Raw genomic sequence first — 20,626 nt, 5'->3', positions numbered from 1 at the left:
TCAAGAGAACAGCCACGACCATTACAAGCATCCAAACGCCACACAGTCCGTTACATTAAATCAGTAACACTGTTTAATGTCAGATATGTTTATATAGCTAGATAGATAGATCGATAGATCGATCGTCACAGAGGAGCGTCTGACAAGAGTTGCGCGTCTGGAGGGAGGCTGTTACTCCGCGCGCTTTCTTAAGAATCGTGTGAAGAGCGCGCGCTCCAGTGATGTCTCCTCGCGCGGAGCCGCTTCACCTGTAGACTGTTGCGGGAGTTCAGGACCGGTTTATTCTTACTGTCTGAGGTACTGTTGCCAGTCAAATTTGATATAAATACGATAAGCGTTATGAACTACAGATTCTATATAAACTTGTGGATGTAAAAAAAAAAAAAAAAAAAGATGTCACAATATTTTGCATTTTACTTAGTTCGATTTATAACTGCTTTTACCTTACGACACTACCTTAAAAATTTCAGATAAAAAATAATAAAAGGTTGTTTTATTTCGTTAGATTGCATTATGCTGCTGTTTGCTGATCATATTTCTTGTAAACTCTTGTAAAGGCACGACATTTGCAAACGTGTAACTACAATGTATTTTAATCACTGTCTCGAAAGTGAATATCTGTGTGTGACAGAGCTTTATGACACAATACTTCTAACCGTGTCATCCTCGTTTCAGTCTGCATGACAGGATCGGCAGGACTGAATTCACAGCGATATTTCATTTCATTTAAGCACATGTTTCATTTACAGTGCATGCTAGCCGACATTTTACCGTGATATTACTGATCCCTGTGAAAAAGAAGCGTGCTTAACTGTACTGAATGTGCATTTGTTGTGCACTTGTTACTTAAACAATGTTGTGCTTGTTTCTCAACACACTTCTAAAAAGTGTGCATTGCAATAATGTGACATCAAAAGTTTAACTTTAAAGTTTAAATATATCATTGTTTTAAAAAGCACACATATTTTGATGTACTGACTAACAGACTAAAGCACATCTAAAAAGTCCTTGACTGTAATTTTAAGGGTAGTTTGTTATTTGTAAATAATTATTGCTAAAATGTAAATGCACTGCTTCTATGTAAATTCTGCATTCATTTTATTGCAGTTAACATCCAATTAAGTATAATAATAAATTACATTCAGCAAATGTTTTCTATGAAAGTATAATATTTTCCTTATACTCTTTTCAGAAAGTATGCCAAAGTGTACTTATTTTCCATTTTTTAATAGTTACTATTATCAAGTATCATGTTCTGTAACATATTTAAAAGCAAAATGTGAACATAAAAAATGCACGACAGTGTGTAGAAACGCAGTGTGCTTGTTGGAAGGCAGTGTTTTATAGATTGCGATCATCTTGTTGTCAACGTCATTACGTTTCGTTTAGTCAAAAAAAAATAAAATAAAATAAAATGAATATATAGATAAAAATCAGCATAATGTACTATACATACTATAAGTATAACATAACTGCTGCTCTCTTAAAATCATGCAAAACTCTTCTAATTTTCACTCAAAATCGAAAAGTTTGAACTTGATAAATGTGATTTAATTTTATCTCACTTTTCAACATAAAGTTCTTGGCATCTCTTAAGGGTATTTCAGACAAAGTCGAAGCCATCTTGTGCGTGCGTATTAAAAGCTCAGACAATACATTGATTTAAGGACAGCATGTTAACTATAAATAACCAGTTCCTCAGATGGACTGAGGTCTGAGCTTTGACTGGGCCACTTAAGGATGTTTGTGGTCAATGTCTCATTGGAGAATGATTAGTCTCAATGCTCTTGTGGATACTTTTCCTCTAGGATTTTTCAGTGCTTGGCTTTTTTCCCCTCCTTCCTGAGGTTTCTAGTTCTTGCTGCAGAAAATCAGCCCCAAACATGATGCTGCTGCTGTCACTATAGCTTTAGGTTAGCATGTTGTGAGCAGTAAATATTATATATATATGAGCATATAGAAACTAGAGAAAAGACCAAATCACATCTTAAGCACATCTTAGAAAGGTGGAGAATGTCCAGAGGATTTTGAGGAAGATCAGGACCAGAGATGAGAGTGTAGTTGTACACAGTAAAGCAGCTGAGGTGCAGGTATAATCTCTGGAGCAAGGATAGCAGAGTTCATGAGCATGGAAAAACACAGAGTCTGGAACATGTAAAACTCAGGAAAAGGATCAGAAAGGTGGTTAGGATGATGGTGACCACAGACAGCGCCTCTGGCAGAATGTCACGATGGAGAATGGCTTTGGTGCACACAATTATCCAGGTATCACCTGATGAGATTTTGGAAAAGAAAATGGCCAGGATGGGTACAGCCTGAAGCCATGGTAGATCAAACCTCCTCAGTAGAGTTTCTTGCAGGAGGGTCGGTCTATCACCATACACAGCAGCGGATAACGCTCAGATTCTCATAAGTGCACCACATTCATGTTGTCTGGCACTTTAAATGCTCAAGCTCATTTAAGCAGGATGGATTCTGATTGGCTGTCAATGTTTTTATCATTCATTAGCTGGAAAAAAATACATTTGACCGTCCCGGACACCATCTTAAAATGGTCAACGTGTTGTCACTTAACATAAAAAATCAATGAGCTTTTTCAATGGCGTAGCCTCTGGTTCTAAACACCACAGAGATTTGAATTACTGAAGAATTTTCACAGGTGAGATTGTGGTTTGTGTTTTTGTATTAACTCAATACTACAAGTCTTTCAATTGGAAAAAAAAAAAATGTTGTGTCATGTTGTATTGTGTTGTGTATTATAACAAAATCACCTGCTCAACTCCATTCATGCATGCATAAATACAGTTCACAATACAGCAATCATGCCAAAAACGTATTCTCGAGTGTTCACAGACCAGCTTTGACCTTTCTAGTAAGCTGGATGCTTGCACAGAGAGGGTCATAAAAACAGATGCTAATGAGACATCTATGTTCATATGTCTATGATTCTAATGATTCCAGTGATATGGTTTCTCTGTTGTCGTTATAGCTGTGGTACGGCTGAGTGTGAGCATGTGCTGTTTTGTGCTGTCATGCCAGAGAGTCATAGAGCAGACCAGATGACAGAAGCAGCACAATCGACTACATTGCTGAAGTCATTCATTTTTGCGCTAATAAACATGCATTTAAACACAATGTGCAATATACTGCATAACCAGAACTTCTTGAGGTATTGTGTGATAGGTCTGTTGGAAGGAATTCAGCATCCAGTTCTGGGAGACACCCATGTTTGTGACCTGCATGGAGGCCTTAAACGGTTACACATTCTCATTAATAATGACAGGACAGATAGGATTTTTGTTTGTGACAGTTTAATATTTAGCAGTCCCAATATTACCTGAGCAGTAATCCAGAAGTACATGTCAGATTTGGGTGTTATTGCTTTAGGAGTGCCCCTGGTCCCTCAGCAGCTGTTTGCTCCCCTTATGAAAGTGTTTTCCTTCTGGAAGACTTTCTGCATTGTTCCATTGTCAAAGGTGTGGTACTTCAGCACCCTTTAGTACTGTAGTCTGGTTGCAGAAGAAAGAAAGAAAGAAAGAATGAAAAAAAAACCTTTGTAATGTAAGAAGTACTAGTAGGGAACTTTCCTGATGTTCTTCTTTGGTCTTGCAATGGTGACAATGATGATTCAGGGCAGCCTCTAATCTCATCACCAAAAACATTTGATATGTCAGATTATGATTTCATAGCATTGATATTTACAGTATAAATGACTTATTATCCTTGGTCACTCCTCCAGAACCGTCTTCACCAGCCGAGGTCCAGACATTTATATATAAAACAATTGATGGTTTATCTGCAGGATATTTAAGCTTAAATTCTAGACTTTTAAAGACCTTTTTTTAAGACATGCAAACAAACAAAAAAAAAAAACATTAATTAAATGACTGTAAAAAGCATGATTTACTGTTCAGATGCAGGTTTAAAAAAACAAAAAGATTTATTTTACTTAATATTTCAGCCTCAAATTTCAGTCACATTTGAGAGTCAAAAGTATCAATTCTTATATTAATTTAAGCTATTATCAATCAAGTACTATATTAATTAAATAGCATATTCGTTAATTTTACTGCTTTAATTGTTAAAATTTTTATAACACATTGTCTTCTTGTTGATCCACCACATTTACAACTCAGCTGCTTAAAAACATGGATTGATTTTCACATTGGTCTTTGACAAGAGCAGACGTACGGGCTGGTTGAAAATAGAAGATCATTCTCATCCAGCAGGTGGCGTTTTCGTAATGGCAGTACATAAAGCAGCGCAGCAGCTGACTTTGAAACGTGCAGCGCTTATATTTGTTCAATGGATAGCCTTTTAAAGTTTCATCGCAATTCTTGTCTCCACATTTAAGACCACCTGAAATCACTGCCCACAAGGCTATTGTGCAGACATTGTCAAGACTTTCTTAATCCTTACTAAACCCTTATGAAATCTTCAGTCATCAATGAAAATTAAGAGCTTTATTTCAAGCACAGACTTTTTCAAAAACAATCTAACACGAAATACGTTTCTTCTCATTTTTCCCTACTATGTTTGGGCCACAAGACAAATATTAGGGGAGTAAATTAATATCAGATAGATTGGTCTCTTGTCGTCTCTGAGAGAATATGCCCCGTTAATGCAGCGTCAGGTGCTGAAATCGCCATCAGTTTTTACTTTTACTTTGTAGTGCATTGAGACTTTCACCAGGATATCGCATTTTGCGCAAAGTTTTAACGTTGCTTGTGTGATATTCATTGGCTCGCCCTCATGGTTTAAAAAATAAATAATTACAATATTGTGACGTAACCCCAATGTAATGCCATTGTTTTTCACTCACTGAAAGCTTTGTCTGTCTGTGCCCTCTGCTCTCATCACTGCACCCAAATTTATTAGATTTATTTATTTATTAGAAATTAGCGTTTGGTATTTTTATTTTTTTTATGTCATTAGGTCAAAAGCCTTCACGGTCCACATGGAGGCACCTCGTGGTCCGCCCTGCTGAAAAAAAACAATACAACCATTATGGTAAATTCTAATGGTCTCCACTACAAATACCATGACAAACATTACAAACCATCAACTTTTAACCATTAAAACCATTAAAAAATGGTTTCCTGTAGTGTGTTTTGAGACATATTCCATTAGGATTTATCGGTTTTAACAAGCCACCAATAGACTGTAACGGGACTCCAGGGAAGCGTATAAGATCCAGATGCGAGCTTTATTAAACAGATCGTAGTCAAGACAGGCAAGGTCAATCTCCAACAAACAGTGATAATAAGGGAGAGGCGAGAGCGTAATCCAATAAACAGGCAGAATGTCAAAATACCAGAGAGCAGTCCAAAAGTAACAAATAAACAAGGCAATGGAACAAGGCAAAACTATGGCAATGAAACAGGGCAAAAAATATGACTATGGAACAAAACCGTGGCAAATAACAAAAACAAGGCAATGAAAACAGGGAAAACGCTTGGTAGAGTCCACACAGGCAAAACAATACTTCGCAAAGGCCTGTTTGGTGTAGGCCTCCTTAAATGGCCACGAACAGGAAGTAACCCATGAAGCAGCAGAGGGAGCGGGAACAGTCAGTCAGTGGGTGAGGGCTCCCTCTGCTGGCGTGGCGTTACAGAATCCTCCCTTCTACGAGCGACTCCTGGCGCTCAAAACAACAACAGTCCAGGAGTGTAGGGGAACAGAGGCAAAACAGGGGGTGGGACGGAGGGCCAGGTTCGTGCAGAGGAGGTGGGCCTGGATCGTGGAGCAGGGACAGACAGTAAAGCACTGGACGACCTGGGCCGTGGAACAGTGGCAGACAGTGAAGCACTGGAGGACCTGGACTGTGGAACTGTGGCAGACAGTGGAACCCTGGAGGACCTGGACCATGGAGCTGTGGCAGACAGTGGAACCTTGGAGGGCCTGGACCGTGGAGCTGTGGCAAACAGTGGAACCCTGGAAGACCTGAGCCGTGGGACAGTGGTAGACAGTGAAACCTTGGAGGACCTGGGCCATGGAGCAATGGTAGACAGTGGAACAATGGAGAGCCTGGGCCGTGGAGCAGTAGCAGACAGTGGAACCTTGGAGAACCTGGGCCGTGGAGCAATGGCAGACAGTGGAACACTGGAGGACCTGGGCCGTGGAGAAATGGCAGCAATAGCAGAGAGTTCATGATTAGCCTTCTTGGGCGTGACATGGCAGGCAGAGAGTTCATAGGAGGATGGCGCCCCCATAGGAGGTTCTGCGGCCGGAGCCGCCACCTCTGGGGGCATTGGCGCAGGCTCGTGGTTAGACGTGGCAGTGAGTTCATGGGTGGACGCCGCCTCCTTTGGAGGATCTACAGCATGAGCTGACACCTCTGGAGGCATAGGCGCAAATTCTTTGACAGACGAGGCCTCTGGAGCAGACTCGTGGACAGACGAGGCCTCTGGAGCAGACTCTTGGACAGACGAGGCCTCTGGAGCAGACTCGTGGACAGACGAGGCCTCTGGAGCAGACTCGTGGACAGACGAGGCCTCTGGAGCAGACTCGTGGACAGACGAGGCCTCTGGAGCAGACTCGTGGACAGACGAGGCCTCTGGAGCAGACTCGTGGTCAGACGAGGCCTCTGGAGTACAGTGTGTAGCCCACACGCTTAAAATGGTGATAGCCATTACAGGCAGCACAGTAGATAGTGGGATAGTAGATAGACTGCGTGGCTTGGGCGATGAGACGAGACTTGGCGAGGCTTTGAATGGACGGCTGAGACCTGACGAGGCTCCGGGATGTCAGCTGATATGTGACAAGGCTCTGGGGGGTCAGCTGAGATGTGACGAGGCTCTATGAGGTCAGCTGAGACGCGACGAGGCTCTAGACAATCAGCTGAGATGTGACGAGGCTCTAGAAGATCAGCTGAGATGTGACGAGGCTCTTGGAGGTCTGCCGTGACTTGACTTGACTCAGGGAGGCCTGCCGTGACTTGACTTGACTCAGGGAGGCCTGCCGTGACTTGACTTGACTTGTGAAGAACAGCTGTGACTTGACCTGGCTCGTGAAGGTCAGCTGTGGCTTGGCTTGGTTTGGGAACAACAGCAGTAACTTGACTTGGCTCAGGAAGATCTGCTGCAACTTGGCTTGGATCATGGAAATCAGCTGTGGTTTGGCGTAACATAGACAACCCAGCTGTAACTCGACTTGACTCAGGAACAACAGCTGTAACGTGACTTGACTCAGGAACAACAGCTGTAACTTGGCTTGACTCAGGAACAACAGCTGTAACTTGGCTTGACTCATGGAGAACAACAGCTGTGTCTTGGTTTGACTCATGGAGAACAACAGCTGTGTCTTGGCTTGACTCATGGAGAACAGCTGTAACTTGACTTGATTCCGAAGTAACAGCTGTAACTTGACGTGGCTCAGGAATCACAGCTGTCACTTGACTTGGCACTGAAAGTGCAGCCCTGACTTGACTTGACACCGGAAGATCAGCCATCACTTGATTTGCTTTGGGTGTGGCAGACATGGGATGAGATTCAGGTGAGGTGATTTTGGACTGATGAGGCCCGGGCGTGGCAGCCATCTTGGCCGGAGATTCAGACGGGGCGGCCATCTTGTGGACAGGCTTGGGGATAGCGGTCATCTTGTGGACAGGCTCGGGGATGGCGGCCATCTTGTGGACAGGCTCGGGGATGGCGGCCATCTTGTGGACAGGCTCGGGGATGCCAGCCATCTTGTGGACAGGCTCAGGGATGGCAGCAGGCATGGCGTGAGCAGGCCTTGGAGCAGACGACGTGACGTGAGCAGACTGTGGTTTGGTGGACGTGACTTGAGCAGGTTTTGGCTTTGCAGACTTGGCATGGGAAGGCTGTGGCTTGGTGGACATGACTTGAGCAGGCTTTGACTTGGCAGGCTTGGCATGAGGGGCCTCTGGCATGATGGTGACAATACCGGACATGACATGTAAGCATTCTGGTGTGGCAGATACTGGAGGATGGCAAGGTTTGTCATTAGCAATCCCCACAGTAAAAGCTGATCCAGCCAGCAACAAAGCATAGTCAATATAATGAATCAGAAATCATTGGCGGTGATGACCTGGCATCTTGCTTGAAATATCTTTACGCAAACCAAAGTAAAAAATGTCCTTGAGAAAACTTTCCTTGAAGTCCACCAAGTGACACAGTTCAACATATTGCTCAATGGGCCGGTTACCTTGACAGAGCTGAACAAGGCGTGATGCTGGATCCATGGTGATTGTGGGTTGTGTGTTCTGTAAGCTGCTGGATCTTTGGTAGGCGAAGTATTCTGACTCCAATAAACAGGCAGAACGTCAAAAAAACAGAGAGCAGTCCAAAAGTAACAAATAAACAAGGCAATGGAACAAGGCAAAACTATGGCAATGAAACAGGGCAAAAACTATGACTATGGAACAAAACTGTGGCAAATAACAAAAACAAGGCAATGAAAACAGGGAAAACACTTGGTAGAGTCCACACAGGCAAAACAATACTTCGCAAAGGCCTGTTTGGTGTAGGCCTCCTTAAATGGCCACCAAACAGGAAGTAACCCATGAAGCAGCAGAGGGAGCGGGAACAGTCAGTCAGTGGGTGAGGGCTCCCTCTGCTGGCCTGGCGTTACATAGACGTAGAGACCAACAGGCACCATTACAGTCGACATTAAAAACAATACAAGTCCCAGTTGACGTCCCCGGCTCTATAGGCTACCAAATTCTTTCTAGCTTGAACATGGTCTTTAGCCTGGACAGTAGAGACAACTGGCAGTTCTATTTAATAATCATCTTCATAACAGGTTTCTTAGACTCCGAATTGGTCATTTTAATTGTGGTTTTGTGAAGTTCACATGTTTACCTGTATGCCTTGTTGCTTTTCATCTACAGGTTAAATTGTAAACCGCAATCTGTTGGAGAAGTTCACTGCTGGAAACACACACAGCCATAATGAACAATGAGCAGTATTCTTCTGTACCAATCAAAGAAAAGCACATGAACATCATCAGTATCAAAGCCATAGAAGACATTGGATATGATCTTCGAGACTCTATTGTAAGTTTCAAATTTTAAATGTTTTACCCAAGTTGTTCTCGTTTTTCCCTGTATGTTCAAATTGATGGCAGTTATGCAAGACAAACTGTGGCGCTTGTCTCTGAAAAAAGATGATATTATACGACGCAGCAACAGACTTAAACGCTACTTAATGATCAGAATTCCAAAAGTAGCCTTTACACAGAGACTAAGCTGACTTCTTACCAAAAGTGATGCGTGAGAGCGAGGGGCTTGAACGAGGGCATCTTGGAGGCTTTGATGTATGGCTTTATAGTTGAGTCTAATATTAGCTCCTGGCTCCGCTCACTCCTCTCAAGTAACAACAGAGCTCAGTTTGTGACTTGAGGCTTGCTTCATTCTGAAAGACAGAAAGAGCAGACAGACAGAAAACAGAGTTGAAGATTAAGAGAGAGTGAGAACAGGTTGGAGGCAGGTTTCTTACTGTGACCGATGATGGATTTACCTGAGAACGAAGGCGGTGGCTCTCAACCTCCGACGGCCTGCAAACAAGCGCACTTCTTAAGGGATGTGATCTTTCATGGAAAATTTCAGGTGAGTGTGGCATGTGTCAGTGACTTTTTAGGACGTTTTAAAGCCTTAAAACCATATCTTTAGTAACGTGTGTGCAATATCTGCCGTTGGTTATGACTATGACCCGTCGCTCCATTGACAATTTGATTAACGTACATAAGTTACATATAGAGCGGTAGGTAAAATACACAAGCACATGCTCGATCTGTATGTACTAAAGCTTTTTGCTCCTAAAATATGAGCACGTCCCCATAAGATGAAGGGGGATGCCAGAGGAAATGTCATACCCCATAACACAGTCAGCAGTTGCTGGATCAGTTGCAGTCGCTCTACAAAAACAGCTGACCTCATGAATAAGGACTTCAAAAAAAATATTCTATCTAAGATTACTGTCGCATAGTTGTTAATGCTGAAGTCCAGACGGCATTTTATAGCAAACACATCACATCTGCTTATCTCAACGGTGCATTACGTACACATAACATCTGCTGACTGTACTTACACCTGTCCGTAGTATTATCGACGTTATATATAACTGTTATATTATGCACAGTTGTTTTGTTCTGTTCTGTTACGAATAAGAGTCGGTGACATTGTGGTTCCCATAGGTGTAATAAGAACCCATAGCTGTTCCCATAGTTCACACTCTCAAGTTCAAGGTTACTCACGTCAGACATTATTTATCAGCGCATTAGCACCTGTATGTCAACCGTCACGCAGATCCATCACCAGTACGACCGCAGTGTTATGAGAGATCTCAGGCCCAAAGGTGCTGAACTAAGGTCAAAACATTTCGCTATCATAACATTTATCTCCAGCAGCTTGTCTCTCCAAAACAAAAAGAGCGTGGACATTGGAGGAACATATAGGAGAAATAATTCTGCCTTTGCTATGACAGGCTTTCACAAAAGTTCATATTAAACTACACAAAGATTAATTATAGTGCACCTCAGATGAATGAAGAAGACTGTGAATGTGCGCCTCTAAAGCTCTACCAAGGTCCGTTCCTCACATTGCAGTATGAGCTTCCGGTTAGTCTTTTATTACACGCCCACACTACTTTATTAACCATTCATTTTTTTTGGTTGTTTGTGAAAAAGTAGTTAGTTATGAAATTATTTTAGTAATTAAGAATATATTTGTTTGCCAAATATGCTTATCAAAGTAGGCCTATATGTAAAGTTAAATCTGTCCTGGATCTTCATTTTATTACAAATTAGACATTTTAGATTTATTACAGATGACTGAGTGTCTTTTAAAAGCATTTACCACTGGTTATTGTACATTTTCAATAACCAAAATGCAAAATGCATCAGTGTCATTTATACTGTGTCCATTTTGCTTGTCTGGAAAATAACATTTGCTTTGCACATAATGGACTCATATGTGACCCTGGACCGCAAAACCATGAAATTAAGATTTAGCTTTACACTGATGTATGCTTTGTTAGGATAAATCAATATTTGGCCGAGATACAACTATTTCAATATATGGAATCTGAGGGTGCAAAAAATCAAAATACTGAGAAAATCATCTTTAAAGTTGCCCAAATGAAGTTCTTAAAAATGCAAATTGCTAATCAAAAATTAAGTTTTGATATATTTACAGTAGGAACTTTACAAAATATCTTCATGGAACATGATCTTTACTTATTACTAATTTGAACCATACAATGTATTTTTTGGCTATTGCTACAAATATACCCCAGTGATTTAAGACTGGTTTTGTGCTCCAGGGTCACATCTGTGGTCTGTGCATACTTAGCAATTCTAATCTCTTTAACACTAGAGATATTAAATACAGTACACCTAACATACTGTATCAGCTAATAAAATGTCATCAGCACTGCATTAAAAACTAAAATCATGTGATTGTTCAACACGCCTTTGTCATGAGTGTCAGCAGTTTGTTGTAGTGATAAAGATCCTGTCCAGTCCATTTAGTCAGAACTGAAAGTTCAGGATTTCAAACTGTACAAAAATACAAAATATTCAAAAAAATATTTGCTAACAGGCGAATTGTTAAAGAGAACATTAAACCTTTTATTTGACTTAGTATTTTGCTTAGCGTAGCAATGAAGATGTGTGGGGGTATATATGTCTGCTGTCCACATTTTAGAAAAATAAAAAATAGTGAAATCACTCGCGCATAAGAACAATGTTGTGACCAAACCATGTGACACACATGAAACTTTCTGCTCACTCTGAACATTTTCTCGTGTGCTTTTACTTTTTACATGTGCAGTCAATATCCACTGCATCCGTCACTTTAGTTTTGTAAAGAATATCATAAACCAGCATTTATATTTATCTATAAACTAATTCCAAGCACTTCTGCAGAACACTGAGAGTATTGCTATTAATGCTTGTCAGTATATAACCGTTGCTAATTTGAATGGAGTTTACTTGCTCAGCTCATTATTTTATAGATGACTTGGGACAATGAGGTCTAACAAACAGTCACACTCATTCTTAAAGCTGATGAGTCCACTGTTGAATTCAGATGCTGCCCCATCTTGACCTTTCACTGGACCCTGGCCCAGCAGTCGCACACACACACACACACACACACACACACACACAGAGCCTGGCTCATGTTTTGTCCTTCCCTCTCCTCTCAGATCCTGAAGTCTCTCGCTCCCGAGGAGAACACACAATGTCGGCGGGGTCTGTATTTCCAGGACGGCAAGAGGCGGGTGGACTACATCCTCACTTACCACATCAAGAAGACCAGCAGCTCCCGGCGCCACACGTCACGTCTCAGAGACAACGCCTTTACCCGCACCCTGCGGCGGGGTCGAGCGCCGCCTCCGCCCGCTCCCAAAGATGACGCCGAAGTGGGCTCGCCTGACCACAGCTTGGACCACCACGATGACGACAAATGTTTACGGCGTGAGGAGTTTGAGAGTAACCTGGTAGAGATGGGCCTGGAGCTGGAGCGAGACGAGGAGGTACGTGTATTTTTCCTCATGATGGATGGATGGAGCCTGCATTCCTGCTCCGCAAGGCTTTTGTTTGCTGGAGGTTTGTTTTGTCTTTTGGCTGAGCTCAGCTGTTTTACTTCAACACTCGCCATGAAAAAGGGCCACAAAAGACACATTGTCGTGTCTCACTGCACTGGCCATGACATGAGATGCCCAGAACTCAAAACTCCTGTTAGGAAGTGACACACTGACAGCCTTCACTGGCGGATACTTGTTCAATTAATGTTATAAAATGGATAGGTGTGGTCCTGAGTGCTGAGTGGTCAGTGTGGTATTCCAGCCGCGCTAAAATATTGCTGGCACAGGCAAGCGTGCCGTTGTAATGCATATCATCACGACTGTGAATGAGCCATAGACAAAAATATTCAGTACTACAGCGTGATTGTGACAGATTTTTGGCAAAATTTGGATATGCTGATTTTGAATAATAAGCTTAAGCAATTAAATAAATGCTGCTCAAACTAGACAAATATGGATTACAGTTTTACTGTTTGACCTTTGTTAACCAAACATAAGTAATCAGTCTTTTGATCTAGTTGTTTTTTTTCAGTCCTGTTAACTTGTTGAATATTTTGCTTCTCTGATTCTCTTTTCAGAGAAGTAAAATATTTCTATTTTCTCTTAGGACTGTCTTTATCTCTTTTTAAGTTTCGTAGTCTCTAGTCCCTTACAGTTTCTGTCATGAAACTGAATTGAAGTGTCTCAATAGGGCCGCTCCTAATAAGCCCACATGACAAAAAAGGTATAAAAATTGATCAAATATACTATTGTTTTTAAATAGGAAAAAAAAATCTAATGAGATTGTGTTTTATATATTAATATCTTTTTAAATAAAGCAAACCACTTTTGTCACCTGATACCAGGAAAAGCTGTTTTGGCACAGCTTGTACAGTGACTGTAAGACAGTAGCAACACATGATCCCAAATAACTCAGGAACCGAACATTCATTCGGCTCCAAATAGTAAAATGACAGAAACAAGTGTGCATCTGCTGCGAAATCATTTCTCTTTCATGTTTATAAATAAAACAGCAGGTCGCTTTTTTTCAGTTGGTGTGTAGCCGTGTTAGAGTCTCTTTGACTTTTATTTCCACATTGAGGCACTGAGGCTGTGCTGCATTGTGAATGCAGTGACAACAGCCATTAAAATCATCACCCGCACAAACACTGGCTTTCAGTTTGTGATTAATGTGGTATATTTGCATATGTGTTCAAAAAATGAGATGTGTGTACATGCGTGCACCTGCTCTTCTCTGTGAACACGTTTATGAGCAAGTATGAATACATACAAAACCATGTATAGTCTCGGTCATGTGGTTGTGCCATTAAGTGCCTTGTAGAATTTCTTGAATTTCATAATTAGCAAAAGTAATGATGATCACAGCTGTTGAGTTGTTTGTTTTTGGCTGTGAGACTCACCCTGACATGGGATCCCCTGTCCTGGAGTCTATGTAAGGCGTATGCGTCAGGTCACACGTGGTCCGGTGCGTAGTGCTCATGCTGTGAGGTGTCGCTTGTGTGTGTAGGCAACGCAGTCTGGCTCGGGTCATTTCCTGATTCCATTACTCCTGCTTCTCCCAAATCCATGTAAATGCTGGAACTCAGTTGTGTTTGTACTGATTTTCTTATTCTTTTTTTTATTAGTTATCTGCTTTAAAAGTAGAGGCCCTAAACTTGGCAGAATGGTCCCAATCTTGCAGAGCTACTCAGGCACACATCTAAGTAATGCTATTTGCGTTTTGGTCTGTAACTCTGGAACCATAAGGGCTAGTATAATTTTTTTTTCTTCTAATAAATCATTGATTTAGGCTCTACATGTATCTTTCCACTTTCTGCCTGATTTTTTTTTAAATCTACATCCTGTTGATGTAGCATGCTCAGTCAATCCCAGACTCTCAGGATAAAAGGTTATCAAAAGAGTTTTGATTGCAGGTTTGGACACTCCTGCTGTGGCAAATCTCTACAGGTGGCACTGGGGCTACAATGCAAATGCTACAATGCAATCACGTATTCTGCTGTATTAACGGAAAATTTAACTTTCAGAACAAAAACGTACAGATAATTTACTCACCCCCTTGTCATCCATGATGTTCATGTCTTTCTTTCTTCAGTCAGAAAGAAATTATGTTTTTTGAGGAAAACATTTCAGGATTTCTCTCCACATAGTGGACTTCAATGGTGCCCCAAATTCTGAACTTCTACAATATAGTATGAATGCAGCTTCAAAGGACTCTAAACCAGTAGTTCCCAACTTTCCTGAAGGCCCCCCAACACTGCACATTTTGCATCTCTTCTTCGTCTAGCACAAAGGTCTTGCAGTCTCTACTAATGAGCTGATGATCTGAATCAGGTGTGTTTAATTAAGGAGACATGGAAAACATGCAGTGTTGGGGGGCCTCCAAGAACATGGTTGGAAACCACTGCTTTAAACGGACCTTGCAGAGGTCCCAGCAGAGGAAGAAGGGTCTTATATAGCGAAATGATCTGTCATTTTCTAAAAAAAAAAAAAATTATATAATTTACTTACCTTTTAACCTCAAATGCTGTGTAATCCAGGTCAATACCGTTAGGATAGGTCAAAAACTCCCATCTCATTTTCTTCTCCAACTTCAAAATCGTCCTATATCACTGTTTTACCTTTTTTGTTAAGGGTGTTTGATCTTCTTTGCATGTTCACTTTGTAAACACTGGGTCGGTACTTCTGCAGCGATGTAGGATGATTTTGATGTTGGAGGAGAAAACGAGATGGGAGTTTTTTGACATAACCTGTCTTGAACTGGAGTACACAGAGTTCACACAGAGCTAGACAAGATGAGCATTTGAGGTTAAAAAGTATGTAAATAGTACTTTTTTTTTTTTTTTTAGAAAATAACCAATTGTTTCACTAGATAAGACCCTTCCTTGGCTGGGATCATTTAGAGCCATGTGAAGCTGCATTTAAACTACATTTTAGAAGTTCAAACTCGGAAGCACCATAGAAGACCACTATTTGGAGAGAAATCCTGTTTCTCAAGAAACATAATTTCTTTACAACTGAAGAAAGAAAAACATGAACATCTTGGATGACAACGGGGTGAGTACATTATCTGTAATTTTTGTTCTGAAAGTGAGCTTCTCCTTTAAAGCTTTAATCAGGATAAAAGCGTATATTACAAACTAACATAAGCAATAGCATTTTCAAATAACAGTGTATCTTAAAGTATGAGAACCACAAACAAAGAAACATACCATTCTGAAATGTCCTGTAAGAGCCGTGCTTGCACAGGTTCTGTGTGATCCTCTTCACTAATATTTTCTGGGTCTCATTTGGGCTCAAATTGACAAGCAATATTGATGACGCCATTGTTTACAACTCAGTCTGAGCACATGCCACTGAGGGGCATGACATTTCTGCACACAGACTATAGGCAGTTTAGCTAATCACAACACACTGAGCCAGCTAATCAGATTGAGCCCATTGAAAAATAAATCATGAAAAATAATGCTTTATAAAAAAAAAAAACTCACCCCATAAACACACCCCATTAACTCACCCCATAAACACAATCAAGCCTAGAAAAAAACAACCCTTTAAAAAGAACTAAAACACTCCTCCTAGGCTGTTTGTCCGATTTTCACCGAAGTGAAAGGTCTAGATTAGAGGTCTGCATAGACATGGTCATCAAAAAATTTGTGGCCATGTCACATGTCACCATGACCATATCACAAAACACGGAAATGTACTACCCCGAACTGACCTGGATCCGTCTGTTATTTTAAAGTTGGACCCTGACCCGGCGAGGAGACCGGGACCCATTTGGACCAGATCAGCACAGATTCCAGAGCTAATTACTATTAACAAGTTAATATACAAGTTGTGAAAATGAACCTTTGTTTCTTACCTAATGTAACAGTAGTAGCCTTTTCCTCTGTACCTGATTGTGATGCATACATTCCATCTTCCTGCACTTTTTTTCACCGTATTTCCCGGTTTACACTTCCTCATCTAATTCTACAATGTTGCAAGTTATAAAACACAGACACAGCACTACCATGATTCATCATTATCAGCGCTGACTGACTCTGATATGATTTATCTATATTTTGTGCAAAAAGTTACAACTTCTCAACTTCTCTGAGGCTGCATGACTATTAATTTCTAATGCTCTGGGGGCTAACAGTAACATTTCGGTAACATTTTCCATAAAGCTTGTAATTATAGCACATTATAAGGGATTTTCTTAATGCATTATAATGCATGCATAATGCTTTATAAACAACCAAACAATATGTTGTATCATCTGATAAATAATCATGACAACAGTTAAAATACATTATAATACTTATCATTTAGTGTATGGTGCATTATAACACCAAATGAAGCCTGCATTGTAATAAACACTGAAACATTTTAATAATGCATCATAAGGATATTTAATGTATTATAATGCACACATTATGCCTTATAGAAAACCTTTTCCCAGGCTTTGAGAACAGCCATTCACAGCGCTTACCCTCACCCAGCTTCTAAGCAGCCACATCTTCACTGCATCAAGTGCACTCATCAGCACCACTACTAAAGCACACACCTCATTGTCTGGACTTGTTTATTTGTCCATTCCAGAAGATCATGGATTCCCTTTGGTGTCTTTTTACCACAACCTCCTCTACTCTGCCCACTGTCACCTCCACAGCCACTACTTCACCAGTCATCATCTGCAGTCCTACGACCAATCCAGAGTCCTACTCTGGCTCGGCAAAGGATTGCAATGGATTTCTTCTCTAGTGTTCACTGGCCCTCGAGAGCCAAGATTTCCTTCATCATCTCCCTGTTGATGGGGCGTAGTGTTTCATGGGTTTAAACCATCTGGGCCCAGGTGGGACAAATCCCAGTAACCAAATCCCTAGATGCCTTTGTCAATAATTTCCATGAAGTTTACGGCAAACCCATCAAATACACTTGTATACCATCTCTGCCAAAGAAAAATGTACATTAATGATTATTCTCTCAAGTTTATAACTCTCGCTACCGGTGACTCATTCAACTACAGCTCCTTCATCAGTCTGTTGACAAATCTGCTAAAGATTAAGTCCAAGTCTCTGTCCTGGACTCCATCTGCCACACAAGCCTTCCAGAAGCTCAAGACTGGCTTTACCAGTGCACCGCTCCTAGTACATCCAGACCCCAACAAACCCTTTGTCGTAAAAGTGGACATATTAACCTGTCTCAGTAGCAAGTGAATCCTCTTAAACTCCATCTATACGCCTTTTCTCCAAGAAGCTCACCCCGGTGGAGCAGAACTGTGATACTGGCAACAGAGAACTCTGCCAAGCTCACTCTTGAAGATTGGAGACATTGGTTGCTGGGTGCTCAACAACCATTCACTGTGTTAACTGACCACAGGAGACCACAAGGTTTTTTCATAATCAAATTTCTTGACTGATTTCAAAAACTTCATTCAGTGGGTGCAGTAGACTTATTGAAATACATTTTAAAAAAACAGCTACATTAGTGTTGTACGTTTACATTTAGGCGTATCTGTAATTTTATTGTGGTTATTTTGCTGTCTTTTCACATTTCATTGCATTCAGGCTGCAAGCTCATAAATCATTTCTTTCGGTGTGGCACTGGAGACTCTGACTAGTGCTGCAGACACTGCTCTTATATACAGTACACTCAAAAAAATATTTCAGCCCTTAACTTAATTCAATTATGTACAAAATTTCCATGCATTTAGATTACGTAGTTTTAATTTAAACAAATCAATTAAACTTAATGTGATTCAAATGCATCAGTCTTACGTAAATGAAACAGGTAAAGTTGATGTAATATTTCCCAGTGTTAAACAAACCCTGCTCAGTGTTCATGTGTTTCCACACTACAGAGTGTTCAAGTAGCATTGACACAGTGTTGGAGTTAAGGAGATCATTATGTCATGATTGACCAATAATGATGAACACCTGCTGTTTACAAGCAGAATCACCGAAGGAAAGAGAAACACAAGAATCAGCCACAGCCAAAGATAAAATTAACTTAAATAAATGAGGACATTAAATCTCTGATTAAACAACTCCACAAACAACATTACAGATTGACTTGATTTCTGTCGTATATCTATAAATATTATTTCAGAACATCTAAACAGAGGTTTAGATGTTTTATTTTTTTAATTTTTTTTTTAAAGTTTCAATTGACCTCACCATCATGGCGAACAGGGTTTACTTTAGTTGGACTCTTGACTTTTGATTTTTTTAATGTTAGTTTTTTTGGCTGTTGTAATTATGTGTATGAAGCACATTTATTACAACAAAATAAAAAAGCCAAAAAGAAGTCTGATTAGCTGTTTTTGGTTAATTTTTTTTTGTTTGTTAAATCATTATCATCCAGTGGCATGATGCACTGATCTCATGCAGTGGTTAGTCTATTATTTTCATAATGTTTACGACAGGTGTATGAACGATTATGGATGTTTGTCTTATACACTAAATCTTGAAATCTACAGCATCAGTCTGACACACACAGACATCAAGAATCAGCATTTGAATCTCAACAATGGTGACATTCAACAGCTGCATGCTGGGTAACAGCAGATTATAAAACTCACCCATGACTCCCAGCATGCAGCTGTTGAATGTCACCATTGTTGAGATTCATATGCTGATTCTTGATGTCTGTGTGTGTCTAAGTAACACTGGAGATCTTAAAGTAGTAATAGTAACAGTTCATACAACTACTGTAAATATAATGAAACTAAGAGGTAAACCACTGAACAATATCAGCAAATCAGACCACTTGAGAATGATTACAACATCAATAATAATTAACCAAGAACACTTAATAAGGACCCCTTTTTTTTTGCACTATACAAATGTGCTCTACGAACACAATTACAGCAACCAAAGAACAAAAAAAAAACTATACTAAGAAAGTCAAGGGTCAAGAGCCCAACTAAAGTAAACCCTGTTCGCCATGATGGTGAGGTCAAATGAAACATTTTTTAAAATAAAACATCTAAACCTCTGTTTAGACGTTCTCAAATAATATTTATAGATATATGACAGAAATCAAGTCAATCTGTAATGTTGTTTGTGGAGTTGTTTAATCAGAGATTTAATGTCTTCAGTTATTTAAGTTCATTTTCTCTTTGGCTGTGTCTGATTCTTGTGTTTCTCTTTCCTTCGGTGATTCTGCTTGTAAACAGCAGGTGTTCATCATTATTGGTCAATCGTGACATAATGATCTCCTTAACTCCAACACTGTGTCAATGCTACTTGAACACTCTGTAGTGTGGAAACACATGAACACTGAGCAGGGTTTGTTTAACACTGGGAAATATTACATCAACTTTACCTGTTTCATTTACGTAAGACTGATGCATTTGAATCACATTAAGTTTAATTGATTTGTTTAAATTAAAACTATGTAATCTAAATGCATGGAAATTTTGTACGTAATTGAATTAAGTTAAGGGCTGAAATATTTTTTTGAGTGTATACTGCGTTTAAAAACTGAAACAAATTATTTCAGTCCCGGACGTGTTGTGCTAAATATAGATTCTACCTGCTTGACGACATAATGAAATCCAGTCCATCTATGTGTTTGCTATAACATTCTTTTCTGTACTTCCAGACCAAGACTCCTGGTGTGGGCTTTGTGAAGATTCATGCTCCGTGGAGCGTTCTCTGTCGAGAGGCTGAATTCATGAAACTGAAGATGCCTACCAAAAAAGTAACGTTCACTTAACAGTCCAGAGGAACATGCACAACTGCTGTGTGTAAATCAGATTCTGATGAGTAAATGTGATGCTGTGGTCTTACTGTAGGTGTATGAAGTGAAGCACAGCAGTGGTGTAATGGAAAAGATCAACGCGTTCATCAGCAAACTAACAGATCCTCTTCATCCAAACTTAGAAGATAACAGGATACAGAAAGTGAAGCACCTCTCGTACCCATTCTCCAGGGAAAAGCAGCATCTGTTAGTGTCTGCTTCACAACAACACCCATTCTCAAGCATGAAACACATCTAAATGTCTGTTACATGTACTGTTAGGCATTCAGGTGATTTGTGACCTTTATATGGCTGAACCAAAGTTACATTTTCATTCTACTCAACCGTCA

At 40.3% G+C, this 20,626-nt stretch overlaps 1 protein-coding gene across 2 annotated transcripts in view; it reads left to right on the top strand.

Annotated features, from left to right (window-relative positions):
• The window catches only part of LOC127161961 (anoctamin-1), a 40,025-nt gene continuing 19,399 nt past the window's right edge, over positions 1 to 20,626 (top strand). Inside the window, exons 1-5 of one of the 2 annotated variants that reach the window (XM_051104736.1) lie at positions 1 to 297; positions 8,852 to 9,016; positions 12,168 to 12,497; positions 20,139 to 20,237; positions 20,332 to 20,483. In XM_051104736.1, coding sequence (XP_050960693.1) covers positions 8,912 to 9,016; positions 12,168 to 12,497; positions 20,139 to 20,237; positions 20,332 to 20,483 — 686 coding nt within the window. In that variant the 5' untranslated portion in view covers positions 1 to 297; positions 8,852 to 8,911. Of the gene's footprint in view, positions 298 to 8,851; positions 9,017 to 9,381; positions 9,569 to 12,167; positions 12,498 to 20,138; positions 20,238 to 20,331; positions 20,484 to 20,626 lie in introns of those variants that run through there. The other variant, XM_051104737.1, reaches the window with a different exon arrangement.

Source organism: Labeo rohita, unplaced genomic scaffold (genome assembly GCF_022985175.1).
Source record: "Labeo rohita strain BAU-BD-2019 unplaced genomic scaffold, IGBB_LRoh.1.0 scaffold_79, whole genome shotgun sequence".
Classification (NCBI taxonomy): Eukaryota; Metazoa; Chordata; class Actinopteri; order Cypriniformes; family Cyprinidae; genus Labeo; species Labeo rohita.
The sequence above is the reverse complement of the archived record's forward strand: the minus strand, read 5'-3'. Positions and strand labels throughout refer to the sequence as shown.